This window comes from Stegostoma tigrinum, chromosome X (assembly GCF_030684315.1).
Source record: "Stegostoma tigrinum isolate sSteTig4 chromosome X, sSteTig4.hap1, whole genome shotgun sequence".
In the NCBI taxonomy this organism is placed as follows: Eukaryota; Metazoa; Chordata; class Chondrichthyes; order Orectolobiformes; family Stegostomatidae; genus Stegostoma; species Stegostoma tigrinum.
In genome coordinates this window covers 12330122-12351441 of record NC_081404.1, presented here as the reverse complement: position 1 = coordinate 12351441, position 21320 = coordinate 12330122, and the positions used below count along the sequence as shown (strand labels likewise).

Here is a 21320-nt window from a genome sequence, read left to right as displayed (position 1 = left end):
TTCTTTTTGAAAGGATTGAGTTCTTGATGCCAGTCTGACACCCCAGAATTATAATTTTCAGATCTAAATTTCAGTCTTTGCTTTGCTTCCCTTCTCTTCTCATGCAGGTGAAGAAGGCTTTCTTTGCTCTGGTTTCAAATGGAGTTCGTGCTGCACCACTCTGGGATAGCAAAACACAAAGCTTTGTTGGTAAGCCGTATTGACCCTGCAGCGTGTTTTTCCCCAGTTAATTGTACGGAAGCTTTTAATGTGGAAATAATTAAACTTCTCCAATTATAGCAACCAGCTCTTACAAATAGTGAATTTTGTAATAATTGAGTTACTACTTCAAAATTGACAAACCTCACAATCACTATAGACCTTGACTGCCTGCTGGCAAATGATCCAGTGTCTGGGCAAGCTGGCATGGCTATAACTGCCAGCTGCAAGGTATGCTGTTCTTTGGTTCCGGAAAGACAAGGATGGAAGTAAAACGTCTGAGAGATAGCTATCACAAGTGAATGATGTACAGACTTAACCTGGAGCGTCGTCATCTATAGCGTCGTCATCTATAGCCCACTTTCCAAAAGCCTGTCCATGAGTTGGCAACCACCATACATACCCAAAACTACCTCCAAAGGGCAGCATTGGATAACAAATTCTCTTGTCACCCAATAATGCTGAGCACCACTCTGTAGTCTCCAGCATGTACACAATCAAACCAACAATCGAAAATGTATCCATTTTCTTTTGTATGGATTCTGAGGCAAAAGGTATACGGTAATTGCAGAACTTAACTGATTTATTCCTGTTAAAGAAAAACATTGCTCCCCTTAAAAAGTGGTAACATAGATAGTCTGGACTGGTTGAGCTGAATAGCCAGTTTCTATGTACATGATTTAAACCACCTCTACTGATGAAAGTTCAAGGCTAAATGTGAAGATTAAATACTGGCATGTGGTGTAGGAACTCCCAGCAAAACTAGTTATTTTTGAAAGGCTATGCTGTGAACTTGTGATTAGCAAGTTGTTGAGATAAGTCAATTAAATTGTGCAGAACTAGGAGCTTCTGGTTAAACAGGCAATTTGTTCTAGAGGTTGATGAGTGGTAGCTCGTAATAGAATGAAAAATCAATGGTTCTTTCATTGCATTCCTGGATTCAAATGTTATCATTACCATGATTTTCCTACCCAGTTGTGCCTTGCCAGATTTTGTTACTGGCCTGCTGTTGGCACAATGTGCACTGAGGATTGTGTTTGAATTGCTGCACCATTTCTGGCTTGTGTTTTGCCAGGATGTGACTCACCGAATGTCAGATTAATAAACAGGGGATGTGGCCTGCTAAGCTTTAGATGTTTTGCTTCCAAAATGATTCAGCAAGTAGGTCAGGAATGCCTTTGGTTTGAGCTGCAGTTGTTTGTACTGAGTTAACTAAGCTCTTGATTTCCAGCTGCGAAACTGATAGTTTGAATCAAAGAATTTGCTTGTGTGCAGGAAGTTTAAATTACATAAAAATTCCATGTTTTTTGGCCACTGTCCTGTTCAATGCGGTTGTGTGCCAAGTGATCGACCTTCCTTTTCCCACGGGCGAGTGGATGTGAAGATAGATTTTCAATACCACCTTTCACACTGTCCCAATAAGAGCAAGATCTGTTCCATTTTCGCAGCAATACAAGGTAGGCAGTCTTGGTTTCAGTGCCCTTCTCTTTGTTGCAAATCCAAGTTTTCTGCTGTGCATGTGTGTAGCAAAGTGTTGCTCGTGCCAGCACACTTGTGATGATCAAAGAGGGGTCTAGGTATTGGCTTCTTTTTGGTCATTAGAATGTCACTAGTGCTGCTACAGAGTAATGTTATTCAAACATTAGAAACTTGTTAGTTTTGGCACGGTTTTGCAACACCACACTTTCCAGGTGACTGTGTTGGCATGTAGGAATTTGCACTTTCCCACTATGTGCAGCACTTTTGTGTTTGGTTTGCACACAGGAAAAGTCTAAATATGCAGAATTAAAGCAGCAGGACTCTTGAGCTGTATGAGATGGCTTGCTTGCAGGAATTAATTGGTACAAGTGGGTTCACCATGCTGCACAGTGATGTGTCATTAGGCTCTGAACAGTTAGTTACCTTGATTGCAATTTTATCTATCTGTGAATCAGTTGTAAAATGTCATTGAAACAAGCCAATGGTTGTTCATTCATGTTCATCCATAGTGTTGGGGAAGAGATTGCATGTATTGTTTAGCAAGGGAGTATCCCTTTTTAATGTAGTGCTTGCAAATTAAAGTTAATTTAAATAATTAATATATATTGGAAGGAAATAATCTTTTCATTTTGACTGGTCTTCTGTTCTGTTGCAGGCATGCTCACAATCACAGATTTCATTAATATTTTACACAGATACTACAAGTCACCGCTGGTACGTTTGCTCTTTGTGTGCATGTGTGTAAGCTGGGCTGCAGTTAATCTTAAATACTGTGGTATTAAGAACGACTTTTGGTGATCAAAGTGAACAATTGTAGTAAGCTGATGCTAAACTCGAGTCACAGCCTGCCTTATCTCTGTGTCAGAGAGCTGTTTTCAGCTGCACCACTGCAAATATTGTCCAGTTTATCCCCAGGTTTTCACTTCACCTGCCTTGAAGGTTCTTGTGCTGGGATGCACTTCTATAAGCAGTACCCACCCACTCATAGCTGGGACCATGTGGTTAAGGTATGCCTCCCCTTACCCCTGGGGTGAGGCCAAAACTAATTGTAGCTGCTCTCCTTTTTGGCTTTGCTCAGGTAAGGTATCTTACAGACACCATTTTTTTGGTCCCATGGTATTCCCCTCAATACTGAAGGCAGAGGAGATTGACCTGCATTTAAGCAACCCTATCTGGGGGATGTAAAAGATCCTGTGACACTATTTTGAAGAAGTTGGGAAGGGCAGTTCTTCCCAGTGCCTTGGTCAATATTTAACTACTGGCATCAGCAAAACACCTTATCCAGTCAGCATCACGTTGCTGTTTGTGAGACCTTGCAGTGCACGTCACAAAAGGTGCGACAGAAATGCGTGTTTCTTTCTGGTTCCGATGAGTCTGCTGTTTTGATTGTAGAAGTGCTTTGTGTGAAGATTCCCATTGTTTAATTTACATTAAGATAAGTGGGGAAGAGTTCACCGAAGTGGGCTGGTGGGACAGCAGCAGCTTACTGATTTTAGCTTCTGGGGATTATGGCTAATTTCAGATTTTTTTTTCTCCCCCCTTCCCCACTCAGGTTCAGATTTATGAATTGGAGGAGCACAAAATAGAAACGTGGCGAGGTAAAGTAAGATAACAGAGAGTGAGTGTTGACACGCAGAATTTTAAAGTTGAAGGCTGTGGTGATGAGTTACAGTATGGATGTTGTAAGGCAGAAGAGAAAGTTGAATCCTACAATCCGCGCTTTGCAGTAAAGGGAAAAGATGGTATGAAGTTGTGGAATTCTGTTGTTGAGGCTTTCCTTCTACTCAGTTGCCTTTTTACTTGGATAGTTCCAAATTTTCATAATTTGCTATGATCCTGTTATAGCCTAGGCCCACTGAAGGGTGTATTTTATAAGAATTAAAATGCTGAAAAATTAAAACAGGTTAAACTGTTTTTAATGTGCGCAAACATCTGTGGAAAACTCCAGTGTGTAAAAAGTTAATCAGAATTGGTTTCTCTCTCCCCCCCCCCCCCCCCCCCCCGGAAAAAAATCAAATGCCAATGCTGTTCTTGAAGTGTACCTTGCATTACCAACCATCATCTACAAATCGGAATCCTTAAAAAGTAATAAAACTAAAGCAGACTATTCAGGCCATTGTTTGTATCAGGTTTTCTTTCTTGCTGTCGCTATCTCCCTCTTTGAATGCTTCATCACTGCTCTGCCAGTGACTGACTTTCAAATAGCCATTTCCAGTCTGTTTTTGCTCAATCATGTTTCCATTTCGCAAAGAAAAAGGCATTGTAAACGTGCTTGGAATGCTCGTCGCCCCCATTCCTCTGCACGACTAGCAGAATCACTCTTTCCTTGAATATAGTATGATAAATGTTCCTTTTAAAGAATATATTTGTTTGGATTGCTTGCTTCTCCATGATTGTATTAAACTCTGTTCTAAACAAGATTACCCTGCAAATATAGAAGGAGCTGGGAGGGGTCAGTGCTCAGTTGTTAAAGGCACTTTACAAACTGGTGAGGTCTAAGATAGCACCACTGATTAGGGCTGCAAAGTCATTTGAGATTTAACATTTTTGCTGTTTGATTTTAGAAATGTAAATTAAACCTGAACAGTTGGTTTATTTTAGAGAAAGAGTTTGACATTTCAGACCATTGACCAACTGTCAGACCAATGACATTTCGAGTAGCAGAATCTGAAGCATCAACTCTGTTCCTTGCTCCAGAAGCTGCCTGTCTTGTGTGTGTTTTTAGCATTTTCCATTTATCATTCTGATTTTCAGCATTTGCAGTGTTTTGCTTTTGATTTATTTCGAACTCCAGGAGCAAGAATGGAAGAGTGTCTTGTAGGTTGTGCATGAATTCTGGTTACTTTGTCTGGTAATATGCAAGGATTTTATTGCTGTGGCAGTAAGAACATAGAAGTTTACAGCATGAAGAGGCCATTCAGCCCTTGAGTCTGCTCTGCCATTCAGTAAGATCGTGGCTAATCTGATTGTGGTCTCAACTCTACTTTCCTGTCTGCCTCCTCTCCCCATAGCTCTTAACTCACTTGCCCATCAGAAATCTCTCTCATTCAGCCTTGGGTATATTCAATGCTCCAGTTTCTACTGCTTTCTGGAGAAGAATTCCAGACTAAGAATCCTCTGAGAGAAGAAATTTCTCCCCTTGCTTTTAAACTATGGCCCCTGAAGAAGCATCCTCTCAGCATCCACCCTGTGAAGCCCTTTCAAGGCCTTGTGTTTCAATAAGATCACCTCTCATTCTTCTAAACTCCACTGAGTGTAGGCCCAGTCTGCTCAAAGTTTTCTCCATAAGATTAACCCTTCATTCCAGACATCAGCCAAATGAACCTTCCCTGCACTGTTTCTTTAAGGAGGCCAAAACTTTACACAGTGTTCCAAGTGTGGTCTTGCTATTGTCCTGTAATGCGCTAAATGGTCTAGCTGTCCGAGTATAAAAAATCCTTTTATTTATTATGGTTTCTTCTGACATCGTATTGCCACTTATTGGTTTTTACTTTTTCTCTTTGTCTCAGAGGTTTACTTGCAAGATTCATTTAAACCATTGGTGAGCATCTCCCCAAATGCCAGGTAACTACAATGTCCTAATCTTGTGCAGCAGTGTGCTTTTAATCTGACTTGTCAGCGAGAATTCCACCTGATTATTTGGTCATATTTCTGTAGAACCTGTAGTTATTTGGTCAAAAAAGTTCTGAATTGTGAATGGACTCTTGTATAAGAGGTGCTTTATGACCTCTTATAAGAATTCAGCTGGCATCTTTGTTCAATGACCAGCAGATCATTTTGTTGGATAAGATAAATACTTTGGAGCTTGGGGATTGAAGTTTTGAATGAAATTTTCAGATCCCAAAGAACGCTGAGAGCTGAAGACAGAGGCAGGCAGATGATGGGTGGGCCTAGCAGAGGGAGAGAAGGACATCAGGGAGCTAGACATAGACACAGGCAGAAAAGGATGTGGGAGAGTATGGAGGCAGCGAAGAAAGAGACCAGGGCCTTTGGACATGAGAGAGATGGGGCAGGGAGGGAGGCCAGGCCGCAGGAGGGAGGAGAACGGTGTGGCGAGGGGGCAGAAGCGGGAGGGCAGGGATACGGGGAGGCAATGGGCCATGCTGGAAGAGGGACAGAGCTGGCTGGTGAAGCAGTCTGGCTGAGGATGTGTAATGGAAGGGATTGGGGAGGCAGACCTGAGACAGGAGGGAGTGGAGACTGGATCGGGAGGGAGGCTGGGAATGGGATGGGATGGGGTTGGGAGGGAGGCCAGCGATGGGTTAGGGAGGTCGGGCGGGGTCGTGGCGGGATGGGGTAGGAATGTGGGGGGTGGGGGGGAGAATGGGTTGGGTGGGTGGGAGTGTTGGGGTGGTGGGGGGGGCAGGGTGGGATTGGATAGGTGGATGGAATGGGGGTGAGTGGAGGGAGGCTGCAGTGGGGTGGAATGGGATGCGGAGGGGGTATGGGAGTGGGGTGGAATGGGATGCGGGAGGGGGGTATGGGAGTGGGGTGGGAGGGGGTATGGGAGTGGGGTGGAATGGGATGCGGGACGGGGGTATGGGAGTGGGGTGGAATGGGATGCGGGACGGGGGTATGGGAGTGGGGTGGAATGGGATGCGGGACGGGGGTATGGGAGTGGGGTGGAATGGGATGCGGGACGGGAGTGGGGTGGAATGGGATGCGGGACGGGGGTATGGGAGTGGGGTGGAATGGGATGCGGGACGGGGGTACGGGAGTGGGGTGGAATGGGATGCGGGACGGGGGTACGGGAGTGGGGTGGAATGGGATGCGGGACGGGGGTACGGGAGTGGGGTGGAATGGGATGCGGGACGGGGGTACGGGAGTGGGGTGGAATGGGATGCGGGACGGGGGTACGGGAGTGGGGTGGAATGGGATGCGGGACGGGGGTACGGGAGTGGGGTGGAATGGGATGCGGGACGGGGGTACGGGAGTGGGGTGGAATGGGATGCGGGACGGGGGTACGGGAGTGGGGTGGAATGGGATGCGGGACGGGGGTACGGGAGTGGGGTGGAATGGGATGCGGGACGGGGGTACGGGAGTGGGGTGGAATGGGATGCGGGACGGGGGTACGGGAGTGGGGTGGAATGGGATGCGGGACGGGGGTACGGGAGTGGGGTGGAATGGGATGCGGGACGGGGGTATGGGATGGGGGTATGGGAGTGAGAGGGATCAGGGCAAGCAGGAAGGCCAGGAATGGAATGGAGTGGGGAAGGAGGCAGTGGGGAGAGAGACCAAAGATGCAGGATGGGAGGGATCTTGGTTTCTAGATTGCTTTTTAGGGTAATGTGGAAGAGAAAAATAATTCAAAGCAGTGTGTCAGGTAACTTAAAACGTGAAAACCCTTAAGATTGTATTTGAGTTTATGCATCAAAATTTAATTCAGCTGGATCAGTGTAAAATAGTTTGGCTTTAGGTTGTATTCTTTTATTTCTTACTGAAGTCAATGTCCAATAGCATAGACATGTGGCACACCATTCACCATCTTAAATGTTCAGTCCCTCCGTCATCAACACACAGCAGCAGCAGTGTATACCATCCAATGATGCATTGCAGCAAATTGCTGAGGCTCTTTAGACAGCACCTTCCAAATCTGCAACCACTGCCACCTCCCAAGGCCAAGTACAACAGATGTATGGGAGCACAGCCATCTGCAAGTTCCCTCTAATTCTGTCTCCACTTAGACTTGGAACTGTATTGCTGACCCTTAACTATCACTGTGTCTTAGTCCTGAAACTCCTGTCCTAATTCTAGTTGATTCGTGTTATTTATTCTTGATGAGAAATCCCTATTCTAATTTTTATTTGTCCATGTTTTAAAAGTTGTAATGGCTGTTCTGAACTTAAATGAATCCTTGCATCGTGCGATGCCAAAACATGCTTCTGTCTTTTTCATTATTGCAGCTTGTACGATGCAGTTTCATCACTAATTAAGAACAAAATTCACCGTCTTCCAGTCGTCGATCCATTGACCGGGAACACACTCTACATTCTAACACACAAGCGCATCCTGAAGTTTCTCAAACTCTTTGTAAGTATCTCAGACCAGAAAAGCAAGGTAAATTTGGTCACCCACACAAGAGCACACTTTTAAAATGTCAGAAACCACACATCAAAAGCTTTGGGTCTCGTCTTATTTGTTAGCAGATTTTAAACTTAGAGCAGAAGTAGCATTGAAATTTAAATCATTTTTCACTGAACTCATTCTGATATGGCTGATTAATGAGTGCTGCTGCATCAGAGATCTGATCTTAGCATCTAAGGAATTAAGTAACACCATTGAAATTGTGTCACTTCGTTGCGTTGCATTAGAGGCAAGGGTACATCGCTGAGCAAAATTTTTTCTAAGCTGAAGCAATGGGCTACCAAGAGAACTCTCTTATACTGCAGTGTAAGCTGAGCTCCCACGTTGTCTCCAGAAGCGTGTTTGTTATGTTATTTCTCTTTTGTTTTGGATAAAACAATCTGCTAAGTTCAGTTAGCCTTGCTGCTGGGGAAGTAAAGCAATATGTGATTTTTGCAACTGTGCAGGTTCACATCAGAGATTGAATATTTTCTCTGGTGGTTGGGGTCAAATAATTGCATTCTTCTCATTTGACTAGTGCCTTAGTTGCTGTTAGAAATCTGTTTGAACTCATTGGTAAATATATATCTTTAGGATCACAGTACATCATCTAAACACTAAGATGTTCCCCTGATCTTCAGCTCCATGCTTTCTACTGCCTATCTTGTGAGGTGGCAAAATTGGTTAGCATTTGTGCATTGTTCTGGAATATACTTATTAGATTTAGAGCTCCTTGAAGTGTTGTACTATGGACCTTCTGTACAGCTATCCCACATGTAAATTAATTTGAAACCTGGACATTGCAGTATGAATCGTAGAATCCCAACAGCATGGAAGCAGGTCATTCAGCCATCAAGTCCACACTAACCCTCCAAATAGCATTCCATCCAGACCCAACTCCCTACCCTATCCCTGTAACCCTGCATTTCCCACAGCTAACTCATCTAACCTACACATCCCTGGACACTGCAGGCAATTTAGCATGGCCAATCCATCTAACCTAAACATCTTTGGACTGTGGGAGGAAACCGGAGCGCACAGTCATGGGGAGAATGTGCAAGCGTCACACAGACAGTCACCCAAGGCTGGAGTCGAACCTGGGTCCCCAGCGCTGAGAGGCGGCAATGCTAACCACTGAGCCACGGTGCCGCCCCTTTTAGATCACTGCCATCCTCCATTTTATCTTCAACAAAGATGGTCGAGATCACTGACTTTTCTATGGACGTATCAGCCAGGAGTTGGGCTTGATTGATGGGAAGGGGCATCAACTCATCTATTTTCTTCCGTTGTTCAAATCGATCTGCTACTCGTGTCCATTCCAGCCAGGTGACGTGCTGGCATGGTATTTCGCACTTGCCAGTCTTGCACCATCCTTATGTATCAACTGTAGCTCATCTACAATTGCACTGTGACATCTGTCATCCAATTCTGCTGAGGTTAACCTGTCTTTGTGTTCCCATTCACTTTCCCCTTAGGAAGAGATCTCTAGCTTATCAGCTCAGATTAACAGCTGAAATACCAATTGTTTTCTTTACTCAGCATCACTTTTTAAGAGTAATTTTCCTCTCGTGATTGCAAGTGCCTCTTTTCGCTTTTAATCTGTACATAAAACTTTGAGCATAAGACTTAACATGCACATTTCATAGGTTTCTACTTTCTTCCATAGATTTTTACCTTGTTGCCAGGTTTCTGTGGTCGATGGCGAAGTGGATAGAATGGAACATCTTAAGTCTTTTTTTCTCTCTCTCTCTCTCTCTCTCTCTCTCTCTCTCTCTCTCTCTCTCTCTCTCTGTCTCTCTCTCTCTGTCTCTCTCTCTCTCTGTCTCTCTCTCTCTCTGTCTCTCTCTCTCTCTCTCTCTCTCTCTCTCTCTCTCCCCCCCCCCCCCCCCCCCCCCGCCACCGTTTCAAGCTTGAGTTTTCCTGTTGTTATCACATCATGTCTCTCCTGCCCCTCCTAACTTCTGTATTGTGTGTACCAGTTCTGTTAAGTTTGTCCAGTTAGGATAAATAATACCTACTTGTTCCGGTCTGATAGCATTCATGTCAATCTCTCATTTGCTTTCTTGTAATGTATTTCTTCTAACTACCGTTAAATACGAGCACCAAAAAGACACACACAATAGAAATTCTACGCTTCTAAATTTTACTTGACATGATGTTTTGTAGGGCCTCTCCTCGCTCTGCAAGTAGTACTGTGTGATTTGCATATTGCAAGTTCACGTTCTTGTCTCCAAATTTTACACCGGGCATTTCTCTGAATGTTAGAAATCAAATAGATTCTGTCTGTGAAACAGCATTTTAGAAACAGTAAAAATGACGCTGTTGTGTATCTGATGTAGATATTAATTGAGATCACTTTGTCTCCTTGTGGCAAAACTTAAAACACCAAAAAGAAAATGATGTACAATCATTTTGACTTTGTCACCCTTCAACATGTCGATGTTGGAGGCGTTTGCTCTTCAAGTTAAAACGAAATGTGAGCATCTCGGGATTGTGGATTGAACAAACAGAATTCCAAGAACAACAGAAAAGTAAAAGACATAAGAAACGATGATAGGAAGAACAAAGAAAAGAAACACCCCTGAGTTTCTTTTCAATGTTGAAACAAGAATGCATGTTGGCAGGCTAAATTGAAGTGGTGTAATGAGATATGTGACAAAGCATTAATGCTATAAAGAAATCCTAAAATGAGAATTTAACCCCCCAGAATTGAAATCTTTGACAGATGCTGAGAATAACAGATGTAGGTCCACGGGAGAACAAAGGCGATAAAATATTGTTTGAAAGGAACACAGCAGTAGAAAGGTGGACAGAATATACAAATGGATTGTGCAGTGATCCAAACCAAGGGAGACCTATAGCAATAGGAGCAAACTATGAGCTAAATCTTATGCTTGAGGTAAAGTTTGCTTTGAAACTGAATGCAGGAAAAGATCCAGGCACAGATGGAAAAATGCAACAGAAATGTAAGAATCTTTGGAGAAACAGAATGAGAAGTGATAACAAAAATCTGTGATCAATTAAGCACCAAAAGGTATATTCCACATGACTTCAGATATTCATTATTTGTGAAAATACCAAAGAAACCTAAAGTAATGGTGTGCAGTCATTTTGGAACTATAAACTTAATAAATCATCTTATTAAAATGATCTTGAAAATCATAATTGAAAGAAATGATAACACATTTGAACCAGAAATTGGTAAAGCACCCTCTGGACATAGACCTGGAGTTGGGACAACAGAGGGAATATTTAATCTAGCAACAATTTTTGATAAATATCTAGAAGTAAATGAGAATATTTACCTAGTCTTCATCGACCGTGATTACTGCTTAAAGCTAGTTAACGTATTGCTGAAATGCGATGTTAACAGGATAAAGTTGAAATTTATCAGAGTCTTTCGTGACTAATAATTGTCTCTCTTCTAGCTTGATGACAATGATATGTTTCAAGTGAAGTGAGGAGTACAATGAGACAATAAAAGTCATGACTAAATAAATGTAAGGCTATGACCTGACAAACCAGCAACATGCTTTGTGAATCACCCTGCCAGTAAAATTAACATGGTGGCAACCAAATCAACACAGCAGCTATCAACCAACTAGACAGATGTGAGTTTGCTCGCTGAGCTGGAAGGTTAGTTTTCAGACGTTTCATCACCATTCTAGGTAACATCATCAGTGAGCCTCCGACGAAGCGCTGGTGTTATGTCCCGCTTTCCATTTGTGTGTTTGGGTTTCCTTGGGTTGGTGATGTCATTTCCTGTTCTTTTTCTCAGGGGATGGTAGATGGGCTCCAAATCAATGTGTTTGTTGATGGAGTTCCGGTTCGAATGCCATGCTTCTAGGAATTCTCGTGCATGTCTCTGTTTGGCTTGTCCTAGGATGGATGTGTTGTCCCAATCAAAGTGGTGTACTACCTCGTGTATGTAAGGATACGAGTGATAGTGGGTCATGTCGTTTTGTGGCTAGTTGATGTTCATGTATCCTGGTGGCTAGCTTTCTGCCAGTTTGTCCAATGTAGTGTTTGTCACAGTTCTCACATTGAACAAACTGGCAGAAAGCTAGCCACCAGGATACATGAACATCAACTAGCCACAAAACGACATGACCCACTATCACTTGTATCCTTACATACAGATGTGGAAGGACACCACTTTGATTGGGACAACACATCCATCCTAGGACAAGCCAAACAGAGACACGCACGAGAATTCCTAGAAGCATGGCATTCGAACCGGAACTCCATCAACAAACACATTGATTTGGAGCCCATCTACCATCCCCTGAGAAAAAGAACAGGAAATGACATCACCAACGCAGGAAATGACATCACCAACCCAAGGAAACCCAAACAGATAAATAGAAAGCGGGATGTAACACCAGCGCTTTGTCGGAGGCTCACTGATGATGTTACCTAGAATGGTGATGAAAAGTCTGAAAAGTAACCTTCCAGCTCAGCGAGCAAACTCACATCCAGGAACTCAACCTGAGCTACAAATCTTCTCAAAACTCGCTAGAACTAGACAGAATGATGTCACAGCAGTAGTGGCAGGGGTATGCACACTGAGCTGAGCGCTTTATGGCGATGTCAGCAGATACTACACTAGACCGGATTTTGGTGTTCAAGCCTTGAAATGGGACTTGAACCCAGAACCTTGTGATTAAAAAGCCTGGTACTGAGCTGCAGTGGCAGGTTTAAAAGGTTCTTTGCTATTTGGTGGGCAGAGGGGAGATAGATAGAGACTTATTCCAGATTGAGGAATAGAAAGATGCATCAGTTTTATTGTGTTACTTTCAAAAAAGTACATTTAAAAATCTAATTCAAAATCATTTGCAACTTTATTCTTGTCAGTTGGCCTAAATCCATTTGTTTTGATTCTTGGATGTTATATAAGTGTTTGCTGTGTTTCTTAACCTATTATCATAGATCTCAGAGATGCCCAAACCAGATTTTATGTCTAAAACGTTGGAAGAGTTGAACATTGGAACATACAAGAACATTGCAGTGGTGAACAAAAACACTCCCATTTATGTGGCTTTGGGAATCTTTGTGGAAAAAAGAGTATCTGCGTTGCCTGTTGTGGATGAATCTGGTAAAATTAAATTCTTATTTTCGTTGGCCATCTCAGCACACTTGGTTGTGCCACTAGCTCACACGAGTAGAGCAGATCACATCAAAGGTTAGCGGTAACTGTCAATCAACACCACAATTTCTCAAGAATAAACAAGTAGGTTTTACTGATGTAGTGAAATTTGGTTTCAATGCCCTTTTTAACTTGTTTCTTTTGTAAATACTTTATTTACAGTTAAACATCACTTGTTGAGTTTGGCTGGTCAGGACAGTAAAACCTGCATCAATATGGATTATCAGTCAAAAGGTGAAAACAGACTGGATGGCCCCAGTGCATTTGACTGCAATTTAGTCAAGTTTATATTTCTCTGCTGGGATAAACAAATCTAGCCTAAATGGATAAATCATAAGAACAGTAACTTTCCTTATGGAAAATCTACATTACACCACTTGAATAGTGAAGACAAGTTCTAGTTCAGAGAGCTTCACTTGCTTACTATTGTGCTAGTGAGTAAAGAGGCCAGATAAATTCTTTCCTCTGTTCAATTTAATTGCACCTAAATATTCTATTTCCAATGTGTTATGTTGACCATGCTCTTGTCTTTCCCTATATCTATAGAGCGAGTCAGGGATATCTATTCTAAATTTGACGTCATTGTAAGTATCTTGCAGCAGCATTTATATATTCAAATAGCCTTCCTTGTTGCTGTGAGACCATTCCCTGATTAATGTTTCTGCTTTAGAACCTTGCTGCAGAAAAGACCTACAACAACCTGGATATTACTGTAACAAAAGCGCTGCTGCACCGCTCTCAGTACTTCGAAGGGGTACTGAAGTGTTACAAGCATGAAACCCTCGAGACGATTATCAACCGTCTTGTGGAGGCAGAGGTACAGGAAAAGGAACTTTTAAAAAGACAACTAATAAATCAGTTACTACTTAAAATGATGGGTTAATGGTATATCGGCCCTGTTCTAAATTGTCTTTTCGTTCACCCACTTGCCGCCTCCCCAGAAAATGCTAATTGTTTTGGAATATAGCCCTGTGACCACTTGACACTTGCAGCTCATCACTCTTCCTGCGTGATTGTAGAAACGGTCATTTGGATAGTGGGTAGTAGTGGAAACCCTGGCTTGTTTCTCACTCCCCCATTCCATCTGGAAGCACTGACAGCAAAATTGGTCACTCGCAACTCCCACAATGCAAACTGGCAATTGAACTTGGGACCTTCCAGGTTTGAATCACTGGGGCAAGCACTGAGCCTTTGCAGTAACCTCCTAAGTGCTGCAGAGAATTTTAAATCGTGCACACCACATCCTCAGCAGCTCTGCTGCCTGCACGTTTTCTTTCTGCAAGAGCTCTTACACTCGAGCGTTTTTGTTTTAACGAGCTAATTCATTATTAAACTGCTACAAGAAAACTGTAAAATTTGGCGCAAATTGAAGCTCGTTGAAGACGACCCGCTGCTTTTGCTGCTGCTGTTGCATTAACCCTTTCCTGCTGGAATCTACAAGCAGGAGCGTCACAAGCATGGTTCCAAATGGAGGTGCTGCTGTGAGGCTTGTGCTTTGACCTTCTGTCCAAAAACTGAAATAGGAAAGCTTTGTCTTTTGTCATGAGTTAATTGCCGTTTTGTGTGTGTTGCAAATGAAGGGTGTCAGCGTGATTGGAAGAAATAACACACAATGGCTGTACTTTATTTAAAGTAAACTGAAAATGGTCCCTCACTATAATATCTGTCAAGCGATAGGACAGATATTCCAGGCATTGGCTTTTCATCAAAACCGATCTGATAAATCACTTTTCATTTTGCAGTTGTTTGGTTTTACTGTGCATTTTTGTCTTGTTATCTGCCTTTAACACACTCTTTAAAATGTAACACACTTGACCAGGCTTTTACTCTTTGGCCCTAGTATCTTTTGGCTTCATATGGAATTTTGACATTTCTGTGAAGTGCATTGAGATATTTTCTCATGTTAAAGGGGATAGGTAAATGCAAGTTGTTTTTGCAGTTTTTGTTTCTTCCTTTTCTGTAAGGAAGTACCCAGTGCACAAAAATAATTAGCTTCTATGATTACATTTCCTTATGTACTTAGCAGTTTTAGTGGATTTATAGGAAATCAAACCTCTGTTTTTTTTTCCCCAATTTTTAATTTGGGTAAGTGAAAGACTGAAACTGTTTAGATGGTGTTTCAATCTCATTTCAACCCCCCCCCCCACCACCCACCTAAAATGTCCCTGAGTACAGGAACAGACAGTCCATAAGGATCCTGTTGATAACGGAATCCCTACGTAAGACAGCACCAGAGGTGGAAAGTCCGTTATTGTTTGAAGCACTGATTAAAAATCAAGTACTCTCTCCACTGTTAGTATTAGGCATAAATATTGCAGTCTCTTTTCCAGATTCTGTTGTGGTAGAAGGGAGATTTATTTTTTGGTTTCTATTTATTTCATTTTCCTTTGTGAAATTTCAGGTTAAATCTTTGAGGCTTTGATGAACTGATAGAGAACGCTTTTGATTTTGTTGGAGTCTTCAACAGAGCAGCCATTCCAGCAGCATAGCAAAAAGAATGCCTTATTAATAATTGAAGTTAAAGCTCATGCATAGGTATCTTTCACCTCATTGAGCAGCAAGTGGTAAAATCTCCAATTTCAAGGCCCCAACATGACAGTAATTTCTTTCTCTTCGAAGATTTGTGATACTGCCTTACACAGATGTATCCATGGGAGGTTACAGCTAGTCAGGAAGCACATCCTTTCCAGCACTGATGAACTGAAAATAAAAACAAAGCAACTTGGTAGCTCCCAAGCTTAGCCATGTTTGTTCCTCCCAGTTTCGACCTGTTGGTTTTCTCCTTGAAAATCTAATATCTGCCCAGTAGCCTCTGCATTGTGGAGGCACACATATGGCTCCTGCCTCCAAAGCACTGCAATGTGTCGCTACCTTGAGGCAATTCAGTGGTGTTGGGGGGGGTGGTGTGGTAGTGGCAGAATAGAGATTGAACTGAACTGTTAAGATTTGGGAAATCTACTTTTATATTTAGTCCAGTGGAAAGAGCTGGTAAACTATTGCTAAAAGCATTAATTTGTCATGAAATTGACTAGTTTTCTTATCTATTTCAGAGATTCTTTACAATAGCTACTTGTTACTTATCAGGTCTTTTCCTGTTTGTAGGTTCATCGGTTGGTGGTAGTTGATGATCATGATGTGGTAAAGGGGATTGTCTCGCTCTCTGATATTCTACAGGCATTGGTGCTAACAGGAGGAGGTATATATTCTCTCTATATTATCCGATTGTTAAATGAAAGCAAGAATGCATTTGTGGCTCTTGATCTCTGAACATAGGTGTATTATCAACCTCTGGAATCGTATTGAGTGTGTCTTCCACCCTGTTGAAGACAGACTCCCCCATACTGAAACCACTCAGTGTGCTCCACTCATTCCTCTCACTGAGGAGCATGGACAGACAGTGCTTGCCCAGATATTGATTGCCGAGGATAATTTTCTTCTTTCAGAAGAAACGTTGTTTGCCTCATGTTTAAGATGTCTTTCTCATTGAGTGGCACAACATAAATCGGTGGTTTCACTTTTGTAAGACCTGTGAAAAGGCACATTCATTTTGGTTCATATTGTTTTTAATGTAATGGAGATATTTGTTAAGCCCTGATCTTGTATGTGTGTGTGTTATATAATAACTGTGGTGGCAGTGACAATTCATGGTATTCGAAGAAAGACGGTTCATAAAGAAATCTTGAGGTGGAACGCATTCATGTGATTTGTTTCATTTAATTTTTTCGAGGATTATATTGATATTGTTGTCTTTGCCATGGTATAATATTGATGTCTAAATAGTTACTGCTATATTAAGTTATATTAACGGATTTGTACAAAACAAAAGTTCTGTCTCGTCATCCTCTATTAAGATCAATTCCGGTGCTGTGGTTAGTTGGCTGTTGAAACACTTCCTCATTTTCTTTCCTGGAATGTGAACCAGTGTACCTGACATTGGTACTTTTTTTCACTGCTTCGCTTTGGTAAAGTTTTAATTAAGACTCCATGGCTCTTAATATACTTAGCATTTAACATGTTGGGCAGTACACAATGACAAAACATGAAGTGTTTCCCTAATTTTCTCTTCAGATAATTCTTCCGAGCTCAGACAGTGAATGATGTCTATCAAGTGCACCTGTAAGATCGTCCCCGCATTGAGTCCTCACCAGCCTGGAAATCTTTTGTCTAAGGATATGCACCCATGGTGGCACAATGTTTTTTCACTGTTGCAACACTTCCATAAAATAGAGAAGGATCCTGGCTACTGCTCACTGTTTCCATTTTGACTGAACTTTGAAATGTTTCTGCACCTTTCTACTTAAAGCCATTGACTTCTGTGCCCACTGAAATGATACTGCAGGTCAGGTCAAAGGAACGGAATCTTTTGTTTTTCTTATCCCATCCTACCTCAGGTGGATAGCTGAGAAGTCTATTAACATGACTGATTATTTCATTATCTGAGCATCAGTTTTTTCTTGTACTTTGATTTAAGTTTGATTATCTGTTCTATTGCTAGATATTGTCCAATTTATATAACTACTCCTGTTATTCAATGCTTGTTTAAGACTCTGAGCGATGCAAACACAGTTACTGAAAAACAGGTTGCATGAATACTGTGTAATTGTCTTTTTGACTGAGGTGTTGGGCAGTCTAGTACCTGATTTGTCAGATACCCGCTTCCAAAAAAAAGCTGTTTTTGATGTATCCTTTCATACTTTGCAATATGTAGCATCATGCACACCAAAAGATTTTAAGTGGTTATCTTTAACAGTTTGGTTTGCACAGTTAAATTATTTTTGCACTTTTGACTAAAACAGTTTGAGAATCTGTGCTTCTCCTTCCTGGAGCCTCCCCCTTTGAACCCAGTTAAGAAACTGCATTTCAATGTAGAGTATTCCTTCCAACAGCAGAATCCCATGAAAATTTCTGCAATGATTTCACTACTTAAAGTCACATGCTATTTAAGGTCGTTTTTAATTTCATTTGGACCTGTTCTGAAATGGGCCTAATAGACAAAATTGAGCTTGGCTTTTCAAAACTACAAACCACTACAAAGAGTGTCCAGCCTAACACCTCCAAAAGTTTTAATACAAAAGCAAATTTGAAATTGGTTGTCATGATGCTTAAATAAATTGTATTTCTTTATTCCTAGGAAAATGATGATTGTAGATGCTATAATTCAGAGCTGGAGTCTCCTCTTTGTCACTGATCCTTTTTTAAAGTCATTTTGTTGCTTGTGGATTTGAGTGTCAGAAATATGTTTTGCTTTTCATTTCTACAAACAAAACCAATTCTGAATGAAGCTTGGTTTTTGATGATAGACTCCTGGAATGCTGGTGCACCAGGTTGAAAGTGTTGTTGATGGTTGGAACATCAGTTTGGAAAATGTTTGCTTTTATTACTTGGATTCTATTTGGACCCAGAGTGCAAACGTGTACAAGCCTCACACTACACCATTTATGAGATGTAGCTTTAATCCACTTGTGTGCAGTGTGTATAGTAGTATTCTGTGCTGATTTTATTTTTCTTTTGATTAGGTGGTAGTTTGCAAATTGGTGGTTGTGGCTGGAATTTTGGACATTCTGATATGGCAACACAGATGTTCCAACAAAGTTGGGTATTTTAGTTTCTTTGTGATGTATTTTGGTAAGTTGCCGATGCCTAAGCAGATAGTCGAGAATTCTGATACAAGATGAAGGCAGAAACCCAAATTGGTTGGACTGATGAGCCAGTGGATTCTGATGATTACAGCTGCAGTTATGAATCAGCTAAATGTAGGATTCATCTGTGCCAAAGGTGCAAGGGAACCTAGTTCTTACAGCTGTACATAGCTTGATGTATGGTGTGCAGTTTTCTCTCTCACCACCAAAGCCCACTGCGCACCCCTTCAAAAAAAAACAAAGCAATATGGTTTCACTCCTCCAAACACTCCGCTGGACTGGGACTCAATCTTGCCATGAGGTAAATTGTACAAAGTTAACTTCGCAATTGTAAGCTGATTGTAATTAATAGGAAAAAAATTATGGATATTTTCTCTGCTGCAGGTGCGAATGTGGGTTGAGTAATGTTGATTGCAGTCATTCTCCTGACACAGTTATATTGTCCTTAAACAGCAATAAATTACTGTAAACATACAATGTGAATGTTGCATCTATATTTTGTTGAGGCGATTGTTGAAAATATCAGAAGGGAAGAAGAACCGCTTTCCTAAAACTGGCCTTTGGTGTAACAAAAAAGCCCCAGGTCCGTCCAATTTTTGTCAATACGTGAGTACTATTTCTTCCCAGTTATCCCCTGCTTTCTACTCCTGACCTCTGAAAATGTTGCCACTTTCTAGAGTGGTGTTGGCAGCCCTTCAGAACTTTGCCCAAGTGACCACTCTTTCAGTGTAAGGTAGTGGTGGGCTTTTAACAGACAAAGCCTTTCCCCTTCCTGCCTAACAGCAATCTGGATGCCTCCACACCCCAAGCACTGCAACAGTTCAAGAAGGCAGCTCAGCACCACTTTCTCCAGAACAATCAGGGACAGGCAGTAAACGCTGGCATCGCCAGCAACAGCCACATCCTGTGCACAAATTTTAAAGAAAAGATGAATCAGTATGAGAGCCCTGAATTTGTCTGTCTCCCTCTCTGAAGAGTGTAAGATCCCTGCTGGGTTTTAACACAGCTTGACTGTTTGTTTGATTCATAAATTTTAAAATTTATAATATGGCCCATTTGTGGCATGATAGAAATGTATCTTGGGAAAGAATATAGTCTCTTTTTTATGTATACCCCAGGCAGATAATCCAGACTGCAGGTTTGACTGCTTAATTCTGAAAAGTCTACACAGCAAGGCTTCTCCAAAGGAAGTTGGCCATGATTGCTGAAACCAGCACATTGTCCGCTGGACTGGACAATCACCAGCAGCAGTTCCACAAGCAACACTGAAAATAATCAGTGTTGGGTTTACAAATGACTGATGACATGTAATTATTGGTACACGCCTTAAATTGGCAGCATTTCACATTGTATTTAACTGTCACGTCTTTGTGATGCTGTCACTAAAGAAGGATAGCCTTTTATAATTGCAGTGTGTCCCAAAATGCTTTATGACTAATTAAGCACTTTTGAAATATCAGTTATAAAATAACCTAGAAAGAGACCCACATCAGACATTGTAGATTTGCCAAATTTCCATGTTGATCTGTTGCTGTTCAGCATTTTATTCCTTGGACACCAAAATGTTTGAACTCTTGAAGGTAGTTGCAGATCAGAAATGAAATGGGGAAAAAAAAATCAATATTTCTAGGTTGAAAGAATTTCTGTTTGCTTCTTGTAATTTGTTTCCCCTCATTTCCTCTCTGTTTTTCGGGCCTTGTGTTGCTGCTGCTTCCCATTGCCACTGGTTCTTGCATTGGCCTCCAGCTGACTGGGCAAGATGAACAAACTTGCCAATCATTGGGTCTAAATCAATGGTGACGCTATTGGTGAATAATGTAAATGTTTTCAAGCTCCATTCAGTGTGGGGTCCAAAGGGACAGCAAGAGAGCACCAAAGTTTAGCAGAAAAGTCCATTGACATGTTTTGAGGGTTGGTGGGAGGGAAGGAAAATCATTTTCTTAATATACCAAGAAAACTCCCTGACATCCTTGTAACATCTGTTTCCTGAAACAAACTTGCCAATCGTGTGCCACTTAAACATTGCTCTGTAGACTGTCTGGAATTCTGTTTTTAAACCATTTTGTGTTTTGGTAAATGGTTTTATATGATGCTGAATGCAGTTTGTTCATTAATGTAAAACAATTGAGTTGCGTTTTAAAAAAGACAATTGTAATGGAATCAATGTGAACTTAAAGTGCAGTGGTTATTTCTTCATAAAGTTGAAATGATATTTATTCCGATCATAGTCCAAACATTTCTCTCGTAGAATAGTCTTTACACTCCTTTTGCATTTCCTTGTGAAGGTTTGAAATCTCACTCGAAGTATTAGTTGTAACGTAGTTAAAGCTAAAATAAAATTCTTTAAAATGTGTCACTTATTTTCTTGATTTTGACTTATCTGTATCCCCTTTGGCTAATAATGCAGTTCATTTTGCTTGATGTCCCTGTTATGATCGAGGTGCCCATTAAAGTTAATTAAAACAAAATCATTCTTCAGATTGCTATCTGAAACTCAGAGGAAATTGAAGTGTCTTTTATTTCTGCAGCTTACTTCTGAATAGCATATGTGTGACTGATTCTTGAATGCTATGTGCATATGGCATTATGAATGTATAGTATTCTCTCAAGTGCTGCACTGGGTTGAACTGTGCACTCAACATTGTGCTAAAACACTAGAGTATCATTTGTTTTTGTTTCTGCACTCCAGTTTAACACTTCCACTTCTGACTGTCACATTGCTGGAGAAACACCACAGAACCAGCAATCCAATATGACTGTTCCATTCTGAAGATATGTTGTACCAGACTCAACAT

General features: G+C 41.4%; 1 protein-coding gene across 3 annotated transcripts in view; it reads left to right on the top strand.

Moving 5' to 3' along the window:
* LOC125448260 (5'-AMP-activated protein kinase subunit gamma-1) overlaps nucleotides 1-20996 on the top strand; it is a 54550-nt gene extending 33554 nt beyond the window's left edge. For all 3 annotated transcript variants that reach the window (XM_048523415.2, XM_048523416.2, XM_048523417.2), the window contains 10 exons: nucleotides 108-189; nucleotides 2333-2391; nucleotides 3230-3275; nucleotides 5187-5241; nucleotides 7581-7707; nucleotides 12670-12835; nucleotides 13433-13470; nucleotides 13557-13703; nucleotides 15989-16082; nucleotides 16955-20996. In XM_048523415.2, coding sequence (XP_048379372.1) covers nucleotides 108-189; nucleotides 2333-2391; nucleotides 3230-3275; nucleotides 5187-5241; nucleotides 7581-7707; nucleotides 12670-12835; nucleotides 13433-13470; nucleotides 13557-13703; nucleotides 15989-16082; nucleotides 16955-16980 — 840 coding nt within the window. In that variant the 3' untranslated portion in view covers nucleotides 16981-20996. The remainder of the gene's footprint in view (nucleotides 1-107; nucleotides 190-2332; nucleotides 2392-3229; nucleotides 3276-5186; nucleotides 5242-7580; nucleotides 7708-12669; nucleotides 12836-13432; nucleotides 13471-13556; nucleotides 13704-15988; nucleotides 16083-16954) is intronic.
* Nucleotides 20997-21320: the final 324 nt, after the last annotated feature.